We start from the raw sequence: 18,675 nt of genomic DNA on the forward strand, positions 1-18,675 counted from the left end.
GGTGCTATTGCAAAGAGCACTATCGATAAAGGACATCACTGTCTAACTCAGCTGTAAACAGGAACCGTACCCACCTCTCTGCCATTGACTCTCACCGTCGAAGGAGCGCGGTGAAGGAGGCGCATGGGGGTAATGAAATCCTGGGGGAAACGCCATGCGTCAGATGGTCGAGTCAAGGAAATCATAGTTGATCCTGTCAAAGGTACTATCAAAATCGGCTGATACGAATGCCGTTCGCATGCAGCATACTTCCATGAGGGCAGTGAAGTCCCGGTATCCACCTACGATAGAGTGAATGTTGCTTCAAACCTCTAGACAAGTCTGATCTGGTGGTAATGTCTTGGATATTACTGTTTTGAGCATTGCCGCCAACATTCACGCGGAGATTTTGTAGTGAGTATTGGACATCGTGATCGGTCGAAATTGATGAGCGCTGACAATCCCATTGTGAGATCATTAGATCCGCAAATTCTATACAAAATTCGAATGTTAACCTATGTGGCCCATGTGATTTATGTACCACATCCTTCTTGAGTGCCAACCTTATGCCATCTTCCGTTAGAGGTTGCAAGAACGCCGCTGCATCCGAACCATCGACTCCCGTGTGCAAATGTCGCAATATCTTGTCTCCCATCTGACTGTCGGTCGGCGTCTCGGCGAAAAGGAGGCCGTAATGTTTTAGAAATCCAGCAGCAATGTCCTGGAAGCCAGAATGAGATTTTCACTCTGTAGCGGAGTGTGCGCTGTTATGAAACTTCCTGGCAGATTAACACTGTGTGCGGGACCGAGACTCGAACTCGAGACCTTTGCCTTTCGCGGGCAAGTGCTCTACCAACTGAGCTACCCAAGGCCGACTCACGCCCTGTCCTCACAACTTCACTTCTGCCAGTACCTCGTCTCCTACCTTCCAAACTTTACAGAAGCTCTCCTGCGAACCCTGCAGAACTAGCACTCCTGAAAGAAAGGATATTGCGGAGACATGGCTTAGCCACAGCCTGGGGGATGTTTCCAGAATGAGATTCTCACTCTGCAGCGGAGTGTGCGCTGTTATGAAATTTCCTGGCAGATTAAAACTATGTGCCGGACCGAGACTCGAACCCGGGACCTTTGCCTGTTGTCAAGGGCCGATCATCCCCATCATGGAGCACTGTGAACAACTACTGCCGATTACATGCAAGCCCCTGGACACGTGATGCATGGAAATATGTTCTCCATCAATGTTGTCCAAGCACCAAGCACGGATCGAAAGTCCCTCCAATCGACGTTTCGTGAGCGATAAAATGCACGCCTGAATGACATGGACTTCCTTTGACGCTCGGGCGATGGCACCCTAAGGACAGCTCACGAAGCACCGTTTAGTAATATTTAAGTGTATCTCGGAGCCATCTTGTATTCTCCTTGCCGTAAGTTATGAGAACCCTCCCTACCGCCAGCGAGTGCCTATCTGCCAGGCTTCTTAGATCCACAGGCGACATTCATCATCCACCAATACCGATAAATTAAGTTTCCATGAAGTATGGTTCTGCCAGGCCTGTTGCCGTGGGAGAGTTAACGTGCACGGATATGCAAGGTGATTCGTAAAAGCTATCGGTCAATGTTCAGCAGCCAATATGTGATCTAGTTATCTATCAGAAACATAAATCCGATCCAGTCTGCTCGACGAGTGGCTAGTAAAAAGCGCGTGGCCCTCAAGCTGCCCTTGGATCTTTTCCCGTGTGTCCATTAGTATCATGTCTCGGCAGATTGAGCGCAATGCATAACAGGAGTTGAAATTGGGCGTTTGATTCTTTGGCCCCTCCTGCCAAGATGTGATCATATTTGCAACGGAATAAGAGCACAACCCGAGTAAAACTGCGCACACGCCCGTCAAGTGTCAGACCCAGAGTGTGTATAGATGTTGACAATTCGAATGCCATTCACTGTCATTGACAAATCCTGGGCTGTAGAGAGATAATCGAGGCCACACACTGGAATCCCTCCCCGGACCAAGATCGCCGTGCCACGTCCTACGACTGGAGTCGGCGCTAGGTAAGTGTTGTAACCAGACACGTCTGGAAAGGCAGCAGGGCAGGTTTCCTGCAGCAGGGTATCTACAATACTGGCCATTAAAATTGCTACACCAAGAAGAAATGCAGATGATAAACGGGTATTCATTGGCCAAATATATTATACTAAAACTGACATGTGATTACATTTTCACGCAATTTGGATGCACAGATCCTGAGAAATCAGTACCCAGAACAACCACCTCTGGCCGTAATAACGGCCTTGATACGCCTGGGCATTGAGTCAAACAGAGCTTGGATGGCGTGTACAGGTACGCCTGCCCATGCAGCTTCAACACGATACCACAGTTCATTAAGAGTAGTGACTGGCGTACTGTGACGAGCAAGTTGCTCGGCCACCATTGACTAGACGTTTTCTTTGGTAATAAATCTGGAGAATGTGCTGGCCAGGGCAGCAGTCAAACATTTTCTGTATCCAGAAAGGCCCGTACAGGACCTGCAACATGCGGTCGTGCATTATCCTGTTGAAACGTAGGGTTCCGCAGGGATCGAATGAACTGAAATGTAACGTCCACTGTTCAAAGTGCTGTCAATGCGAACAAGAGGTGACCGAGACGTGTAACCAATGGCAACCCATACCATCACGTCGGGTGATACGCCAGTATGGCGGCGACGAATACACGCTTCCAATGTGCGTTCACCGCGATGTCGCCAAACACGGAGGCGACCATCATGATGCTGTAAACAGAACCTGGATTCATCCGAAAATATGACGTTTTGCCATTAGTGCACCCAGGTTCGTCGTTGAGTGCACCATTGCAGGCGCTCCTGTCTGTGATGCAGCGTCAAGGGTAACCGCAGCCATGGTCTCCGAGCTGTAGTCCATGCTGCTGCAAACGTCGTCGAACTGTTCGTACAGATGGTTGTTGTCTTGCAAACGTCCCCATCTGTTGACTCAGGAATCGAGACGTGGTTGCAAGATCCGTTAGAGCCATGCGGATAAGATGCCTGTCATCTCGACTGCTAGTGATACGAGGCTGTTGGGATCCAGCACAGCGTTCCGTATTATCCTCCTGAACCCTCCGATTCCGTATTCTGCTAACAGTCATTGGATCTCGACCAACGCGAACAGCAAAGTCGCGATACGATAAACCGCAAACGCGATAGGCTACAATCCGACCTTTATCAAAGTCGGAAACGTGATGGTACGCATTTCTCCTCCTTACACAAGGCATTACAACAACGCTTCACCAGGCAACGCCGGTCAACTGCTGTTTGTGTATGAGAAATCGGTTGGAAACTTTCCTCATGTCAGCACGTTGTAGGTGTCGCCACCGGCGCCAACCTTGTGTGAATGCTCTGAAATGCTAATCATTTGCATATCACAGCATCTTCTTCGTGTCGGTCAAATTTCGCGTCTGTAGCACGTCATCTTCGTGGTGTAGCAATTTTAATGGCCAGTAGTGTACATCCGTGGTGTAGGTTACGTCCCGGAAAAGTTGGAACTTTGCAAGCGACGTACGTTGTTAATAATCACTGTTCCCACCTTACATGCTTGGTTGGTTGTCGTCCTCATGGTCGTGGCATGTCATTGTAAACTTCAAAGGCGACAGTCCACTACATATGCTCAGAGGGTTGCCCGCCCCCGGACTTCCCTCTGTTGTTTTCGTCCTGTGGTGTGCTCCCAAACTATGGGGCGCTTTTTGCGACGTTTCGGCGATCTTTGTTTTGGCGCCCTGCCATCTGCCGATTTAGGCGAAGTTTTACGTTGTTCATCGGGCTGCCGCCACATCCTCGTTCTCCACTTCCACGCCGCGAGCTACTTGTGTGGCTGCGGAAGGTTCCTCCGACATCTGGGATGAGGAGGATGTAGGTGTACCCCCTGTCACCTCCCCGCTCCTCTGTCTCGGTCTGCTCTTGCATCAACATGTCCGTGTCACGCTCCGGACTCGGTAACACCTCCCGGTGGGCCACCGACGTACGTCATCGGGAGTTGCGTGTAAACGTCTAGCTATTACGCTTCCACACGTGGCAGTTGCATGATGCTGATTTGTATGTATTCTGGGCGGATATGTCCTTCCCCACTGCAGCCAGAACATGTCCGCGGCTGGCCATCGAAAATCACAATAGCCTGACGTCCTCCAGTATCAAAGCATGTTGTTGCTGTTGTGGTCTTCAGTCCTGAGACTGGTTTGATGCAGCTCTCCATGCTATTCTATCCTGTGTAAGCTTCTTCATCTCCCAGTACCTACTGCAACCTACATCCTTTTGAATCTGCTTAGTGTATTCATCTCTTGGTCTCCCTCTACGATTTTTACCTTCCACGCTGCCCTCCAATACTAAACTGGTGATCCCTCGATGCCTCAGAACATGTCCTACCAACCGATCCCTTCTTCTAGTCAAGTTATGCCACAAACTTCTCTTCTCCTCAATCCTATTCAATACCTCCTCATTAGTTATGTGATCTACCCATCTAATCTTCAGCATTCTTCTGTAGCACCACATCTCGAAAGCTTCTATTCTCTTCTTGTCCAAACTATTTATCGTCCATGTTTCACTTCCATACACGGCTATACTCCATACAAATACTTTCAGAAATGCCTTCCTGACACTTGAATCTATATTCGACGTTGACAAATTTCTCTTCTTCAGAAACGCCTTCCTTGCCATTACCAGTCTACATTTTATATCCTCTCTACGTCGAGCATCATCAGTTATTTTGCTCCCCAAATAGCAAAACTCCTTTACTACTTTAAGTGTCTCTTTTCCCAATCTAATTCCCTTATCAAAGCATGAAGATTTATATTTGTTAAGGACGATTCGTACCTGTCGGACGCCGTTTAGCACAGAACAGGAGCTAAAAGTTGGCCAGCGTTCTGGTGAATGACTAGGTACCGTGCCATATGATCGCAGTGATTCAGTAACCATCGATTCTGGTACCTCAAACGGCAATTCAAAGATCCGAATGACCCTTACTCCCAAGCGTGAAGGAGCCACTGTTACATTGCCGATATGGCCATCAGAGTGTCGAAATTTAAATGCCCTATGAGCAGTGGCGAGAGTTCTTTGACATGCAGCTTCATTGGTTGTCTGGACATAAATTGTGCTGCTTACAATGGATAGGTGTATCGCAACTAGATCCGAAGCAGATAAATGAACTTCGTCCCCCGAAAAACGCTCCATTTCAAACTGTTGGGTCTGGCATATTCATTGTCAAACGTAAATTGGATCGTAGTCTTTCTGAAATTATGTGTGATGGCGATCTTTTCAGACAATAACACGCTCGAGCATCAGTGGTGTGAATACTTCCTCTTCCATGAGCGCCCGAGATCGGGACAAAACTTCCTGCCTAATGCAGACTACGTCTGAGCTACCCAAGCACGACGCACGACCCGTCCTCACAGCTTTACTCCATCTGACAACTCGACTCCTACCTCCAAACTTTTTCAGAGCTCTCCTACGAAACTTACAAGACTGGCTCTGCTGGAAGAAATGATATTGCGGAAACATTGCTTAGCCACAGCCGGGAGTATGTTTCCAGATTGAATGCTTGGTTAGCTCAGTCGGTAGAGCACTTGCCCACGAAAATTAAAGGTCCTGAGTTCGAGTGTCGGTCCGGCACAGTTTCAATCTGCCAGTAAGTTTCATATTAGCGTAAACTCCCCTGAAGAGTTAAAATTTCATTCTGAAAACATCGCACAGGCTGTGGCCAAGCCATGTATCCGCAATATCCTTTCTTCCACGAGTGCTAGACTTGAAATTTCGCAGGAGAGCTTCTGTGAAGTTTAGAGGGTAGGAGACGAGGTAACAGCGGAAGTGAAGCTGTGAGGAGGGGTCGTGCGTCGTGCTTGGGCAGCTCAGTCGCCAGAGAACTTGTTCGCAAAAGGTAAACGTCCTGAGTTTGAGTCTCGGTCCGGCACGCAGTTCTAATCTAAAATGGTTCAAATGGCTCTGAGCACTATGGGACTTAACATCTATGGTCATCAGTCCCCTAGAACTTAGAACTACCTAAACCTAACTAAGCTAAGGACAGCACACAACACCCAGCCATCACGAGGCAGAGAAAATCCCTGACCCCGCCGGGAATCGAACCCGGGAACCCGGGCGTGGGAAGCAAGAACGCTACCGCACGACCACGAGATGCGGGCAGTTCTAATCTCCGAGTATGTTTCACATCAGCACACACTCCACTGCAGAGTGAAAATTTTATTCTACTCGTACTGTATTTGATTCCAAGGTGATGAAAATACATGTTATTATACTTTAGTTGTTGCAGATTATAATAATTTCTGACCAATATGCTCGGCTCTTCCCTATATGTCGTGAGGTAGCTTAGCTCACGACGCGCAAATAAGCCAGACTATATTCACCCAGTATTGGAGAATAAGAGCACCTAGCAACTTCAAATAAACTCTACAGTAATTTCAAACCTCTCCAATTTTTTTTCTCACTGATCCTGCCCCGTCTCTCTCCAATGAAATAACGGAAGGAAAAAAAAAATTATCGGTTGTTACATTTTCTTTGTTTATGCAGCAAAACTTCAGCATGAAGCCTGACGTTTTAATTTATTACTTTTTAAATACCAAATCTATTCGCAACACTTGTTGCAGACAGTACCCACATACGCCACTGAATGCGCCGGCAAAGTTATATCACTGTACCACACATAGTTCAGGAGATGCGTCGTAATAAACATTGAGATATGGGGAACAACTAGTGCAAATTACCCAGACTATATTGATTCACCGTTTGCTGATGAGAGCGCTTAGTGGTATCTGTGTATTAAATATAAAGTGAAACTGTTTTACACGAGGGAGTTCGACTCCTGAAATTATTAAGGGTTGGGGTTGCTGGTAAGCTGGAGCTCCGAGCCCTGATGCATGCGGTGTGTCTAGTCGTCCTTTAAGGTCACACCTGAGTAGGTGGCGTAGCGCCCACTATGGAGAGAACCTGAAGCAGCGAACCTGGTAAGAGACGTATCTGTCGTTTTTGCCGACAAACACGGCTATGGGGGTGGAGACGTTCTGCAGGCGGTACTCCGGCGGCGCCTCGCGTCCGTAGCGCCGCAGATTTTCTTCGCGCCCCCAATCGTACGCTTGGAACTTCCCTGAAACGAAACGAACAGACAGCAGTCGCAATGAGGAGCGTCGTATTTCACCTGCACACTAAGCGTAAGGAACAATCACATCAATGTAAAGTCATTTTCGGTTCCCAAAAAACATGACTTAATTATTTTGGTAAGCAGTACACTACTGGACATTAAAATTGGAACCTAACGAAGGCGGCATGCACACAAACGCCAAACTGACATTATATACGTATACGACATTCTTAGATATAAAAATCATTAGCATTTCAGCCCCATCCCACATTATTTATTTATTTAGCGTAAGGAAATACAACCTGAACTAAAAACTTACATACATGAATCGCAAAATTTTGCAAAATAAGTAGAACTTAACTACTAAATATACGAATGAGTATCTAAATTTTCAGTCCATTCAAAAGCTGCATCTGTCACTTCAAATAAATCTTCTAGATTTCCAGGGCAAACTCGTCTGCTACACCTTGCAACAATGTGTTTGATGGTCTGATGCTCATTGCCACAACCACTTTGAGATGGTGAAGCGTTTCCCCATCGGTGGAGGCTTTCGTCACAGATACGATGGCTGGTACACATCCTATTAATTGTTTTCCAAGCACGTCGCGATAATTCCATACAGCTGGTCACGTGATACGTTTTATGAGGGTCTGATATTCCTCATGGGGAATATTGTTCCAGGTTTGCGACCACTTCCTACTCATGTTGAAATCCACTACTTGTAGCGATTCTGTCGATATTATAGGTGACTGCCTGGGCTTTAATGGGCTCATTTTAAGCGCAGTGCATTGGGAGCTGATAAATTTTGATTAATTTTCCATATTCCTTGAGAAGTTGAAATTCAAGGTGAAAACCTTCAGCTGTCTTATTTTGCACAGTGCTACTTGTTCTGGTCATAGACCATTTCCAAGCTTAGCCCAAACGAGGAAATAAAAAAATAGAGCCTGTACAATTTGACAATAATTTACTTAAACAGCGCCGTTACCGGTTTCGAACCGATAGGTTCATCTTCAGACGGCTAGTTCACATTTTACATTACATTTTGTATTTTGTTTCCGCACCTGACGAAATTTAGGTGATGTAAACAAATTATTATTATTAAATGGAAGATGTTTGGGTTACTTACAATGAAGAATCCGCGCCATTACGTTCCAGTGCAGGTTGCTTATCATTTTGCAACACTGAAAACTGTATTATGCACTTCTTGTGTATATATATGCAGATAATGAAACGCACCAATCACACACTTACAAGTTTCATCATATGGAGGTATGCATACAAAGATGGCGACATTACAACCATAACAATGCCAAAGACTTCCACTCTCAGACATATTTCCTTCCGTACACATATGTGACAGTAGATATTTACAAGTTGCTAATGTTACGTTACTTACTATTTACACTGAAAGAGAACTGATGAAAATTAAGATAAACAAAAAAGCAGTCAGTTATAAAGCGTTACTGCAGTGATATTACGTAAATATTATGGTATACATTGAAACAAAAGTACATGATAAGGGCCAGACGTACATAAATAAATGTTACAACTATGCACATATTATGGCTTCAATTGAAAGCACAGTAAATGGGTTGGGATGGATGTGCATATATAAATATTACAAATATTACAAAAGTGAACTTTTTTATTTTTACTTTAAATTGGAAAGCAGCTGAATGAAATTTTGAAGAAAGGCTGCGTTGGCTAACTTCGTTTGTTCATTGAGGAGATTTTGTGGTGATTTGCTTTTATATACGTATATTTCAACGAAATATCATCGAGATGTGCTTTCTGAGCTGAAAGCCCACTCGTGTACCCTTGATGACTGCACAACAAAACGCTTTACACCTCACGTGGGCTCGTCAACACCGACATTGGACTGTCGATGACTGGAAACCTGTCTGACGAGTCTCACTTCCAATTGTATCGAGCGGATGGATGTGTACGGGTATGGAGACAATCTCATGTATCCATGGATCCTGCATGTCGGTAGGGGACTGTTTAAGCTTGTGTAAGCTCTGTACTGGTGTGGAGTGCTGAATTAATTTTTTTTCTATAAATTCCTTTTTCTCGAAGGAAAGCGTTTGCTGCTTCTGTTTTCATTCCACTGTTTTTTTTTTTTAGGTTAGAGTCAGGTTACAGACAGAGAGTATTGAAAGAGATTAAAACAGAACAGTGACATAATGTCTGTAGCACTATCCACAGAAACAAAATTTGTGTGTTTCATCAGAACATTAGAGGACTGAAAAATAAGATAGATGAGCTTCTTGTATGCCTAGAAAATGTAGTAAATTTTGAAGGTATAGATGTTTTGTGTCTCTCTGAACACCATGTAACCGCAGGGATGGAGAAATTAAATTTAAAGGATTACAGATAGCATTCATGTACAGTCAACATGGAAAAAGGAGGAGTTGCTACTTATATAAAAACTGGACACAAAGTTAAAAATATTGAAACAAACAGTTTTTGTGTGGATCAAATCCTTGAAGCAAGTGCTTGTGGGTTGATACTGCAATATACTTCTATAGTAATTGTAAAATCTACAGATCCCCTCAAGGTAACTTTCAGCTATTCATGAAAAATCTTGAGGCATTATTGAGCTACCTGTCAGACAAAGAGAAGCATTTAGTGGTTTGTGGTGATTTTAATGTAGATTTCTTAAAAGATACGGTAGGAAAAATGAGCTAGAATCTTTGTTTGGTTGTTGCAATCTAGTACCTGTTGTAAATTTTCCAACTCGAGGGCAGCATAGACAGTGCTCAGGCAGAAACAATTAATGTGTACCCAGTTGTTAAGGGGTTATCTGATCATGATGCACAGTTAATGAAAGTAACACATATAGCACCTTAAGGATTCAGGCACGTTCATACAAGGCAGGGAGGCTTATTAATGTGAACAGGATACAGACCTTGAAATGCAGCCTAGAAGAGGTAGAATGGGATGAAGTATACACATAAAATGATGCTGATGCCAAATTCAATTCATTCCACCGTAAATTTGTCTCAATATTTGAGAGTTGCTTTCCTGAAACGTTATCCAAAAAAGCCATTGCTGCTTCTGTTTTCATTCCATTACTAAGGGAATTAAGATATCGTGTAAGAGGAAGAGGGAAATATATGGAAAGGTCGGAATAAGTCAGGATCCGACATTACTTGCTCACTACAAAAGATACTATAATGTCTTAAGGAAAGTCATTAAGAAGTCGAGAAGCTTGTGTGTTCTGATAGAAATTAATAAGATTAAATCTATGTGGAATATTGTCAAACGGTAGACGGGGTAGGCTGACAGTGCACAGCATACCATAGCAAGAAAGCTAAATGATGATGTTGTGAGTGGCAATTCACAAGTTGCAAGTATTTTTAACAATCACTTTCTGAATGTAGCAGCAGAAATAGGGTTAAAGGTTTCAGGTGAAGAAGCAAAAAAATATGTTAAAAATGTCATTTCCCAGGACTTTAGGCCTTTAGAAATAGCACCAACATACCCCACTGAAATTAAGGGAACTATAAATATACTGAAAAACAAGAGCTCATGTGGTGTAGATGGAGGCTCTAACAGAATTTTGAAGTGTTGTTCTAATTTAATAAGTGGAGTCCTTAGTGATATATGTAATGCTTCGTTGGCACAAGGAATTTTTCCAGACAGATTGAAATACGCAATTGTCAAACCTCTTCATAAGAAAGGGACAAGAGTGACTCAAATAATTATAGACCAATCTCATTGCTGACTTCATTTTCTAAAACATTCGAAAAAGTTATGTATTCAAGAGTAGTCTCACACTTAAGTGAAAATAATTTACTCATACTCAGCATGTCACAGTTCGGATTCAGGAAGGGTTACTCGACTGAGAATGGTACTTACACATTTACCCATAAAATAGTACAAGCCCTAAATAATAAATTATGGCCGTGATCTCTTCAAGGCATTTGATATTGTGGATCATGTCACACTCTTAGAAAAACTCAGGTTCTATAGAATTGAAGGCTATACACACAGCTGGTTTGAATCATACTTAATGAACAGAAAGCAAAAAGTTGTGATGAATAGCACAGATAATGTTGGGAGGGTGGTAAATTCTAGTGAATGGGGAGTTATAACAAAGGGAGTAACACAGGGTTCAATTTCAGGTCCTCTGTTGTTCCTTATTCCTGTGAATGACCTTCCACTTAACGTTCAGCAAGCGGAACTAGTACTTTTTGCAGATGACATGAGTGTTATAATAAATCCCATTCCAGAAAAAGCAGCTGAAGATACTGTTAAGGATGTCTTTCAAAGAATTATTAAGTGGTTCTCAGAAAATGGACTCTCTCTTAATTTTGAAAAAAAACTCACTATATCCAGTTCTGTACACCGAATAGAGTCATACCGACAATTGATGTAGCATATGAACAGGGCTCAGTTAACATGGTAGATTTCTCCAAATTTTTGGGTGTTTGCATTGATGACAGCTTGAACTGGAAGAAGCATGTTACTGAGCTTCTCAAACAACTAAGTTCAGCTTCTTTCGCTCTTTGTATAATCGCTAGCCTTGGTAATAAACAGATCAGCCTCCTAACGTACTTTGCATATTTCCACTCAATAATGTCTTATGGAATAGTTTTCTGGGGTAACTCACCACTTAGACATAAAGTATTGATTGCACGAGAGAGCAGTGAGAATAATTAGTGGTGTTCACCCAAGGACGTCATGTAGGCACCTTTTCAAGGAGTTAGGTTTTTAACTGCAACATCAGAGTACATATATTCGCTAATGAAATTCGTTACAAATAATCCATCTCAAAAAAAAAGATTGTACTTCTAAATGTAGTTGCATGTGTAGAACTAAAAATTTTAGTAATATTAATATTAGCACTATTCATGTGTGTGTATATATATCTTGTAATCTGACCTGTTCCTCATCATATCGATAAAATAATCGGGAAAATGATCTACGGAACATGACATAACTAAAAAAAAAACTACTAACTAAACTGTTGGTTCTGCAGCCGAGTCTATCGAATCTGAAAAATTTGGGTGTCGTTTGCCAAGGTTAGGCAGTTAACTGCCAAGTTCATGTTTCTATTGCTAAGCCTGACTCCATCTTCTGCGGGTTTGTCACTCGTTCCTTTTCGCTATTCGCGGATCACTTTCTCGAGCACACAAAAGCATTTAAATTAGAGGCAAGAGTTCATCTCCTCGCCCGACCCCCTTCCTGATTTCATAAACATCTGGAATCTTCAGCATAAATTTCACTTTGTAGGTGGTGTCAGTAAGAGAATGTGCGATAATGGTCCCCGTTTTTCTTTTTGTATAAATCAAATTGTTTGAGGAGCTATTATAATATTCTTATGCACTACATCGTTCTGATTGTTGGACCCAAGAGTGTGATGACGGATTCAAGTCCAATACACAGTCACAAAAACGCGGAAAACATCCAACGCTTGGCATCTAAAATTGCCAAATTCTTTGTTGAAATAGTCTCCTGCACCGGCTAAAAATAAGTACTTGTGGCACCCAGTGCGCACTAGACTTCTTCGTGTCTTATTTTTCGTGAAGAACGGAGTGTAATCGTACAACTACGGTTTCTGGAACATCAGCTATAATGCACACAATAATTCACAATCTTGTAACGCCATATCATCAAACTGGGCGATGATTTTTGGCGATAATTTCAACTGTACGTTCCGACCACGCATCTGCGAATACGTTCACAGTCATTTAACAACTACTACACCATCTTCGATACCAGTGCAGCGTCTGCACGAATTTAATCTAGTTTGGTTGTGATATTTATACCAACCGAACTCTTAAAATTAAAATGTTCAGTACAAGTACGAAACTCGTTTTTCTCCAGCTTATGCGTCGCACGTGAGGTTAACAACCTAAGACGACCAACAACTAACATCTCCACGCGCTGTCAACACAGTATTACCGTGGTTTGAAAAATATACCGGTCTTTCTCAGAAATCTGGCATACTTATTAAGCTACATTGGTGCGAAGTAAACTCGAAATGAATCGATGTTAAGACCGAAGGTAGTGGCCAGGAGGCTGTGTACCAAGTGTCCTTGGAATGCGGTGTTCTGCTTGATCTGAAACTCGATTGACAGCACGCAGTACTTCGTGCAGTATCTAACACCATGTTACGGAGTAAAATCAGCGCCGGCATGCCACTCGGGAACGACTGAGAAGAGAAGAATGTGGGAAGACGTCAGTCAATCGCACGCTGACCGACCTCCCTCCAGGACAACAACGCGTCAGCAGCGGCCCCTGGGTGAAGACGACATACGCGCCGCACCCGACTGGTGGCACAACACTTCGATAGCAGCTTCAACGTTTGCCACTTCGCTAGCCGACGCATCGTAGCCTCTTCACTAGCAATTTCTACGTAGCACAGTTAAGAGACCAGCAGTCACTGCAGTTCAATTGACAGATTTTTGGTAGTTGTGGTCGCTAGGACCAGAAGTGTTACTTGTGTTTGTCTGTTCTGAAGAAGACAGGTTATTTTGCGTGTCGCCCTTTGCTTGCGACACATCTGTGTGATTGCACTTGTGGATGATCTTGTATAAAGGACTACAAGAATTCTCAGATCAAAGTTAAGTATTTGTACTTGTCTTTTTCTAATAAAACTCATTAATTCGAGTTGTTTGATTGCTTGCCTAGCGAACCGAGTATGCAGGATTCCTAGACACAACACACCATACAGCTTATATACAGAAAGACCGACTGAATAACGGGACTTATGTTTCGCTACAAATCACCGAAATTGCAGATACTGGCGTTTGTGATCGCAAGACCAAAAATTAACTAAAATCGCTCAAAAGTGGCATCTGGAACGGATTTGATACTTCTGAGACTCTATACCGGTTACGTAAAAGACCTTGCTCCTCCATAACGGCCTATAATGATGATAAGAATCTGCTGAATAATGGAACAAAATTTTATGCTCACGAATTATAACGGTTTGGGAAAGAAAAACCTCCTTTATAAATATGAACATGAATTTCGCAGACAGAAATATTGCGAAACTCAACGCGCTCTGCTAATCCATTAGGACCAGAGTGCCATGCACAACGGCGCTTGGATCTGTACTGAAGAGCCAAAGAAACAGGTACACCTGCGTAATATCGTGTAGCGCCCCCGCGAGCACGCAGAAATGCCGCAACACGACGTGGCATGGACTCGACTAATGTCTGAAGCAGGGCTGGAGGGAACTGGCACCATGAATCCTGCACGGCTGTCCATAAATCAGTAAGAATACGAGTGGGTGCAGATCTCTTCTGAACAGCACTGTGCAAGGCATCCCAGATATGCTCAATAATGTTCATGTCTGGGAAGTAACTCAGAAGAGAGTTCCTGAAGAAGTAACTATCTAGCAATTCTAAACGTGTAGGGTGTCGAATTGTCCTGCTGGAACTTCCCAAGTTCAAATGGTTCAAATGGCTCTGAGCACAATGAGACTTAACATCTGAGGTCATCACTCCCCTAGATCTTAGAACTACTTAAACCTAACTAACCTAAGGACATCACACATATCCATGCCCGAGGCAGGATTCGAACCTGTGACCGTAGCGATCGCGCGGTGTCCAAGTTCATCGGAATGGATGCAGGTGATCAGACAGGATGCTTACGTACGTGTCACCTGTCAGAGTCGTATCTGGACGCATCAGGGGTCCCATATCACTCTAACAGCACATGCCCTACACCATTACATAGCCTCCAGTAGCTTGAACAGTCCCCTGCTGACATGTAGCGCCCATGAGTTCTTGAGGTTGTCTCTATACCCCTACACGTCCTTCCCGTCGACACGATTTGGAATGAGGCTCTTCCGACCAGGCGACATCATCATCAACAGTTCAATGTCGGTGTTGACGGGCCCAGGCGAGACGCAAAACTTCGAGTCGTGCAGCCATCAAAAGTACATGAGTGGATCTTCGGCTCCCAAAGCCAGTATCGATGATGTTTCGCTGAATGGTTCGCATGCTGACACTTGTTGATGGCCCAGCACTGAAATCTGTAGCAGTTTGCGGAAGGGTTGCACTTGTGTCACGCTGAACGATTCTCTTCAGTCTTCGTTGGTCCAGTACTACCAGCATCTTTTTCCAGCAGCAGAGATGTCGGAGATTTGATGTTTTACCGGATTCCTGATATTCACGATACACTCGTGAAGTGGTCGTATGGTAAAATCCCCACTTCATCACTACCTCGGAGATGCTGTGTCCCATCGCTCGTGCGCCGACTGTAACATCGCGTTCAAATTCACTTAAATCTTGATAACATGCCATTGTAGCATCGATATTGGCTTTCGGAGCTGAAGGCCGACTCGTGTACCCTTGATGACTGCGTGACACAAAACGTTACCCCTCGCCTAGGCCCGTCAACATCGACAATGCACTGTTAATGATTGGAAACTTGTTGCCTGGTCGGATGAGTCTCGTTTGAAATTGTATCGAGTGGATGGACGTGTACGGGTATGGAGACAACTTCATGAATCCATGAACCTTGCATGTCAGCAGGGCATTGCTCAATCTGTTGGAAGCTCTGTGATGTTGTGGGGCATGTGCAGTTGGAGTAATATGGGATCCCTGATACGTCTAGATACGATTCTGACAGATAACATGTACGTAAGCACCCTGTATAATTCATTCACGTCCATTGTGCCTTCCGACGAACTTGGGTAATTCCAGCAGGACAATGCGACACCCTACTTGTCGAGAATTGCTACAGAGTGGCTCCAGGAACACTCTTCTGAGTCTGAGTAAACACTTCCGCTGGCCACCAAAGTGCCCAGACATGAACATTATTGAGTATGTCTGGGGTAGCTTGCAACGTGCTGATCAGACGAGATCTCGACCCCCTCGTTCTCTTACGGATTTAAGGACAGCCCAGCAGGATTCCTGGTGTCAATTCTCTCCAGCACTAGTTCCGACATTAGTCGAGTCCATACCACTTCGTGTTTTTGCACTTATGCGTGCTCGCAGGGGTCCAACACGATATTGGGCAGGCGTAGCAGTTTCTTCGGCTGTGTAAAAAGTCTCATGAAATCAGCAAATGGAATCTCCCGTAAGTTTCAGAGTACTACTAGCAATGGAGCAGTACAATCATAGTGCGTAGGGAGTTGAAAAGGAATGGCGTATAATGGCTGAGCAGCTACTCATAAACCATACATTGCCAGATCTAGGAGACGATAGAGATGGTGTAACGAGCGATGCAACGAGTGATTTGGAGCGATGAATGACGCTCTACGGCGTGGCAATCCAACGGGAGGGTTTGGGTTTCGCGAATCTGTGGAGAAGGTTATGTGCCACCAAGTGCAATGCCAACAGTAATGCCCGTCAGCAGCTGAAGGTATTAATATATAATTCTAATTTGTGATTGTTGTCATCATATTGTCACAAGCAGAGAGTTTATATGAGAACAGTGTCGGCATCTCCAGTCAATCAGTGGTACTACAAAACAAAACTGATAGTGCACAGTCACATGGACACTTCCCAGTAATCTTTGTACCTCCCATCAGCCGGTTAATATCTTCTGAGTTTAAGTAAAAAAAAAAAAATTATTTGTGCGTAGAAAGGTGCATTCTTGAAGGTGAAAGCTAAAGGTGTCTTTCAGAACGAAAGGTAAGTGACATATTTATAACTTCATACATGTCTCCAAATGAGGACATTGTGATTCAAAGGTTGTAATAGCATAGAAATTTAGGACGTTATTTCGCTGTCTTTTTGGTCATCTAACGGTAATTTCACAATACCCCGAGTCCGAGATGGACGAACGCCACTTACAGAAGAAGCAGTTACAGACCTCCTTCATTCATCTGAAATTGGTGGTCTATCCGGTGATGCTGGCGATAATTTTGAACAAGAGGACAATGCTGGAGGTAGTGTTAGACTTTTATATCATACGGTATTGTAAGCTGAGTAGCCTAGACGCAAAGCCCGTCATGTGCATGGTAAGTGAGCTAATCACGAAACACTCGTCCCATCCAATCGACAACGCATTGGCAGCCAGAATGTTATTGTTGCGTACGAATTTGTTACAGCGCAGTCAACCTAAAGCTGAATAAGAAACATATTCTTTCTAATCGTAACAGACTGAAAGGTAGCTTTGAATGTCCAGACTGGTATGTCTCTGATGTCTGTTCACCTGCTTTGCATCCGGACACGGCAGGGAGACAGCCACGTCTATTGGGCATTTAGTGGGCTTTGCACCCGAAGGCAACATGCAGTTAGCTGCTTTTGAAATCAAACACGATTTTAGACAGCCATTTTCGGCGGTTTAAAGCCCGTTTTTCAACCTGTAACCTACTTCATCATGTAGGCGATGAAAAAGTCAATATAGCCGTGTGCCCACCTCAAAGTCGACATAAAATAAATTTAGCGGAATTTTCATCTGGGCTACCCAGATGTACGTTTTTTTATGAGTTTTTCTTTTGCAATAGCATTTTTTATTATTGGTTCTGCAGATCCCCTTATCATCGAAGCGCAAAACAATGATGACAATGAACAAGACAATCCTGAAATAGATATTGTGGTTGTTTGTGGGATTAAAGGGACCAGACTGAAATAGATATTGTGCCTGAAACTGATGTGATAAGCGTTGTTGATCTAGAGTGGCATCATCATTTTGGACAATTAGCACCTAAAAAAGATATACGGTGGAGGAAAAGGGGACTCACTTATGTATCTCCTTTTATCGAATGGTACAAATGTTACTCTGAGCCGGTGGATAACTTTGAGAGCCCTTACCAATTTTTAAAAAAATATTTCACCGATGTTCTTGTGCAGAAATGTGTGAAACGCACAAATATTTATGCAGTTTACAGAAGTGTAGGTAACTTTGCTCTTACGACAGAAAAAGAAATACTTTCAGTTTAAGAATTCACATTCTGATGGGAAATTTGAAACGCCCCAGGATTAGATGTTACTGCTGCAGCTACGTATTTCCCAAATAGCAGACACTATGTCAGTTAATCGGTTCCTAAAGCTGGGACAGAACTTCCACTGTGTTGACATAACAAATGATCCTGATAAAAATTATCGATTTTGGAAAGTCAGACCAATGCACAATTCCATAACGGAATGTTTGCTGAGTTTACCAATAGAACAACATCTTAGTGTCGATGAGCGCATCGTGCCTTTCAAGGGATCATTGAATGTAAAACACTATGTGAAGGGCAAACCGAAACCATGGGGAATAAAAATATTTGCACTCTGTGGAACAAACGGTCAAATGTTTGTTTTTATAATATATCAAGGCTCGACGGCGTAACTTGATCCAATAATATTAAAATTTTTTGGTCTTAGTGCATCAGTAGTGGTAAAATTAGCAGAAAGAATCAATGAAACAAATGTGCTTCTCATTTTCGATAATTATTTCCCAAATTATAGTCTCCTGCAGTACTTGAGAAATAAGAATATGTACGCAATATGTACTGTGTGCCAAAATCTTTTCGAGAACCCACCTTTTTCTAATGAAAAAGGCATGAAGAAAGGTGGTAGAGGATCTGCTGAGGAACTAATAAATGAAGATGTAGAAGTTATAGTAACAAAATGGTATGATGGTAAGCCATTGGCAATGGCATCCAATTTTGTG

General features: G+C 43.4%; 1 protein-coding gene across 4 annotated transcripts in view; it reads right to left on the bottom strand.

Moving 5' to 3' along the window:
• LOC126416632 (lipase 3-like) overlaps positions 1-18,675 on the bottom strand; it is a 156,243-nt gene that overhangs the window by 13,625 nt on the left and 123,943 nt on the right. For 3 of the 4 annotated variants that reach the window (XM_050084395.1, XM_050084394.1, XM_050084396.1), the window contains one exon: positions 6,971-7,113. The exons of the other annotated variant lie outside the window; for it this stretch is intronic. In XM_050084395.1, the coding sequence (XP_049940352.1) occupies positions 6,971-7,113 (143 nt within the window). The remainder of the gene's footprint in view (positions 1-6,970; positions 7,114-18,675) is intronic. 4 annotated transcript variants of the gene reach the window in all.

The sequence above is a fragment of the Schistocerca serialis genome, chromosome 8, assembly GCF_023864345.2.
Source record: "Schistocerca serialis cubense isolate TAMUIC-IGC-003099 chromosome 8, iqSchSeri2.2, whole genome shotgun sequence".
Classification (NCBI taxonomy): domain Eukaryota; kingdom Metazoa; phylum Arthropoda; class Insecta; order Orthoptera; family Acrididae; genus Schistocerca; species Schistocerca serialis.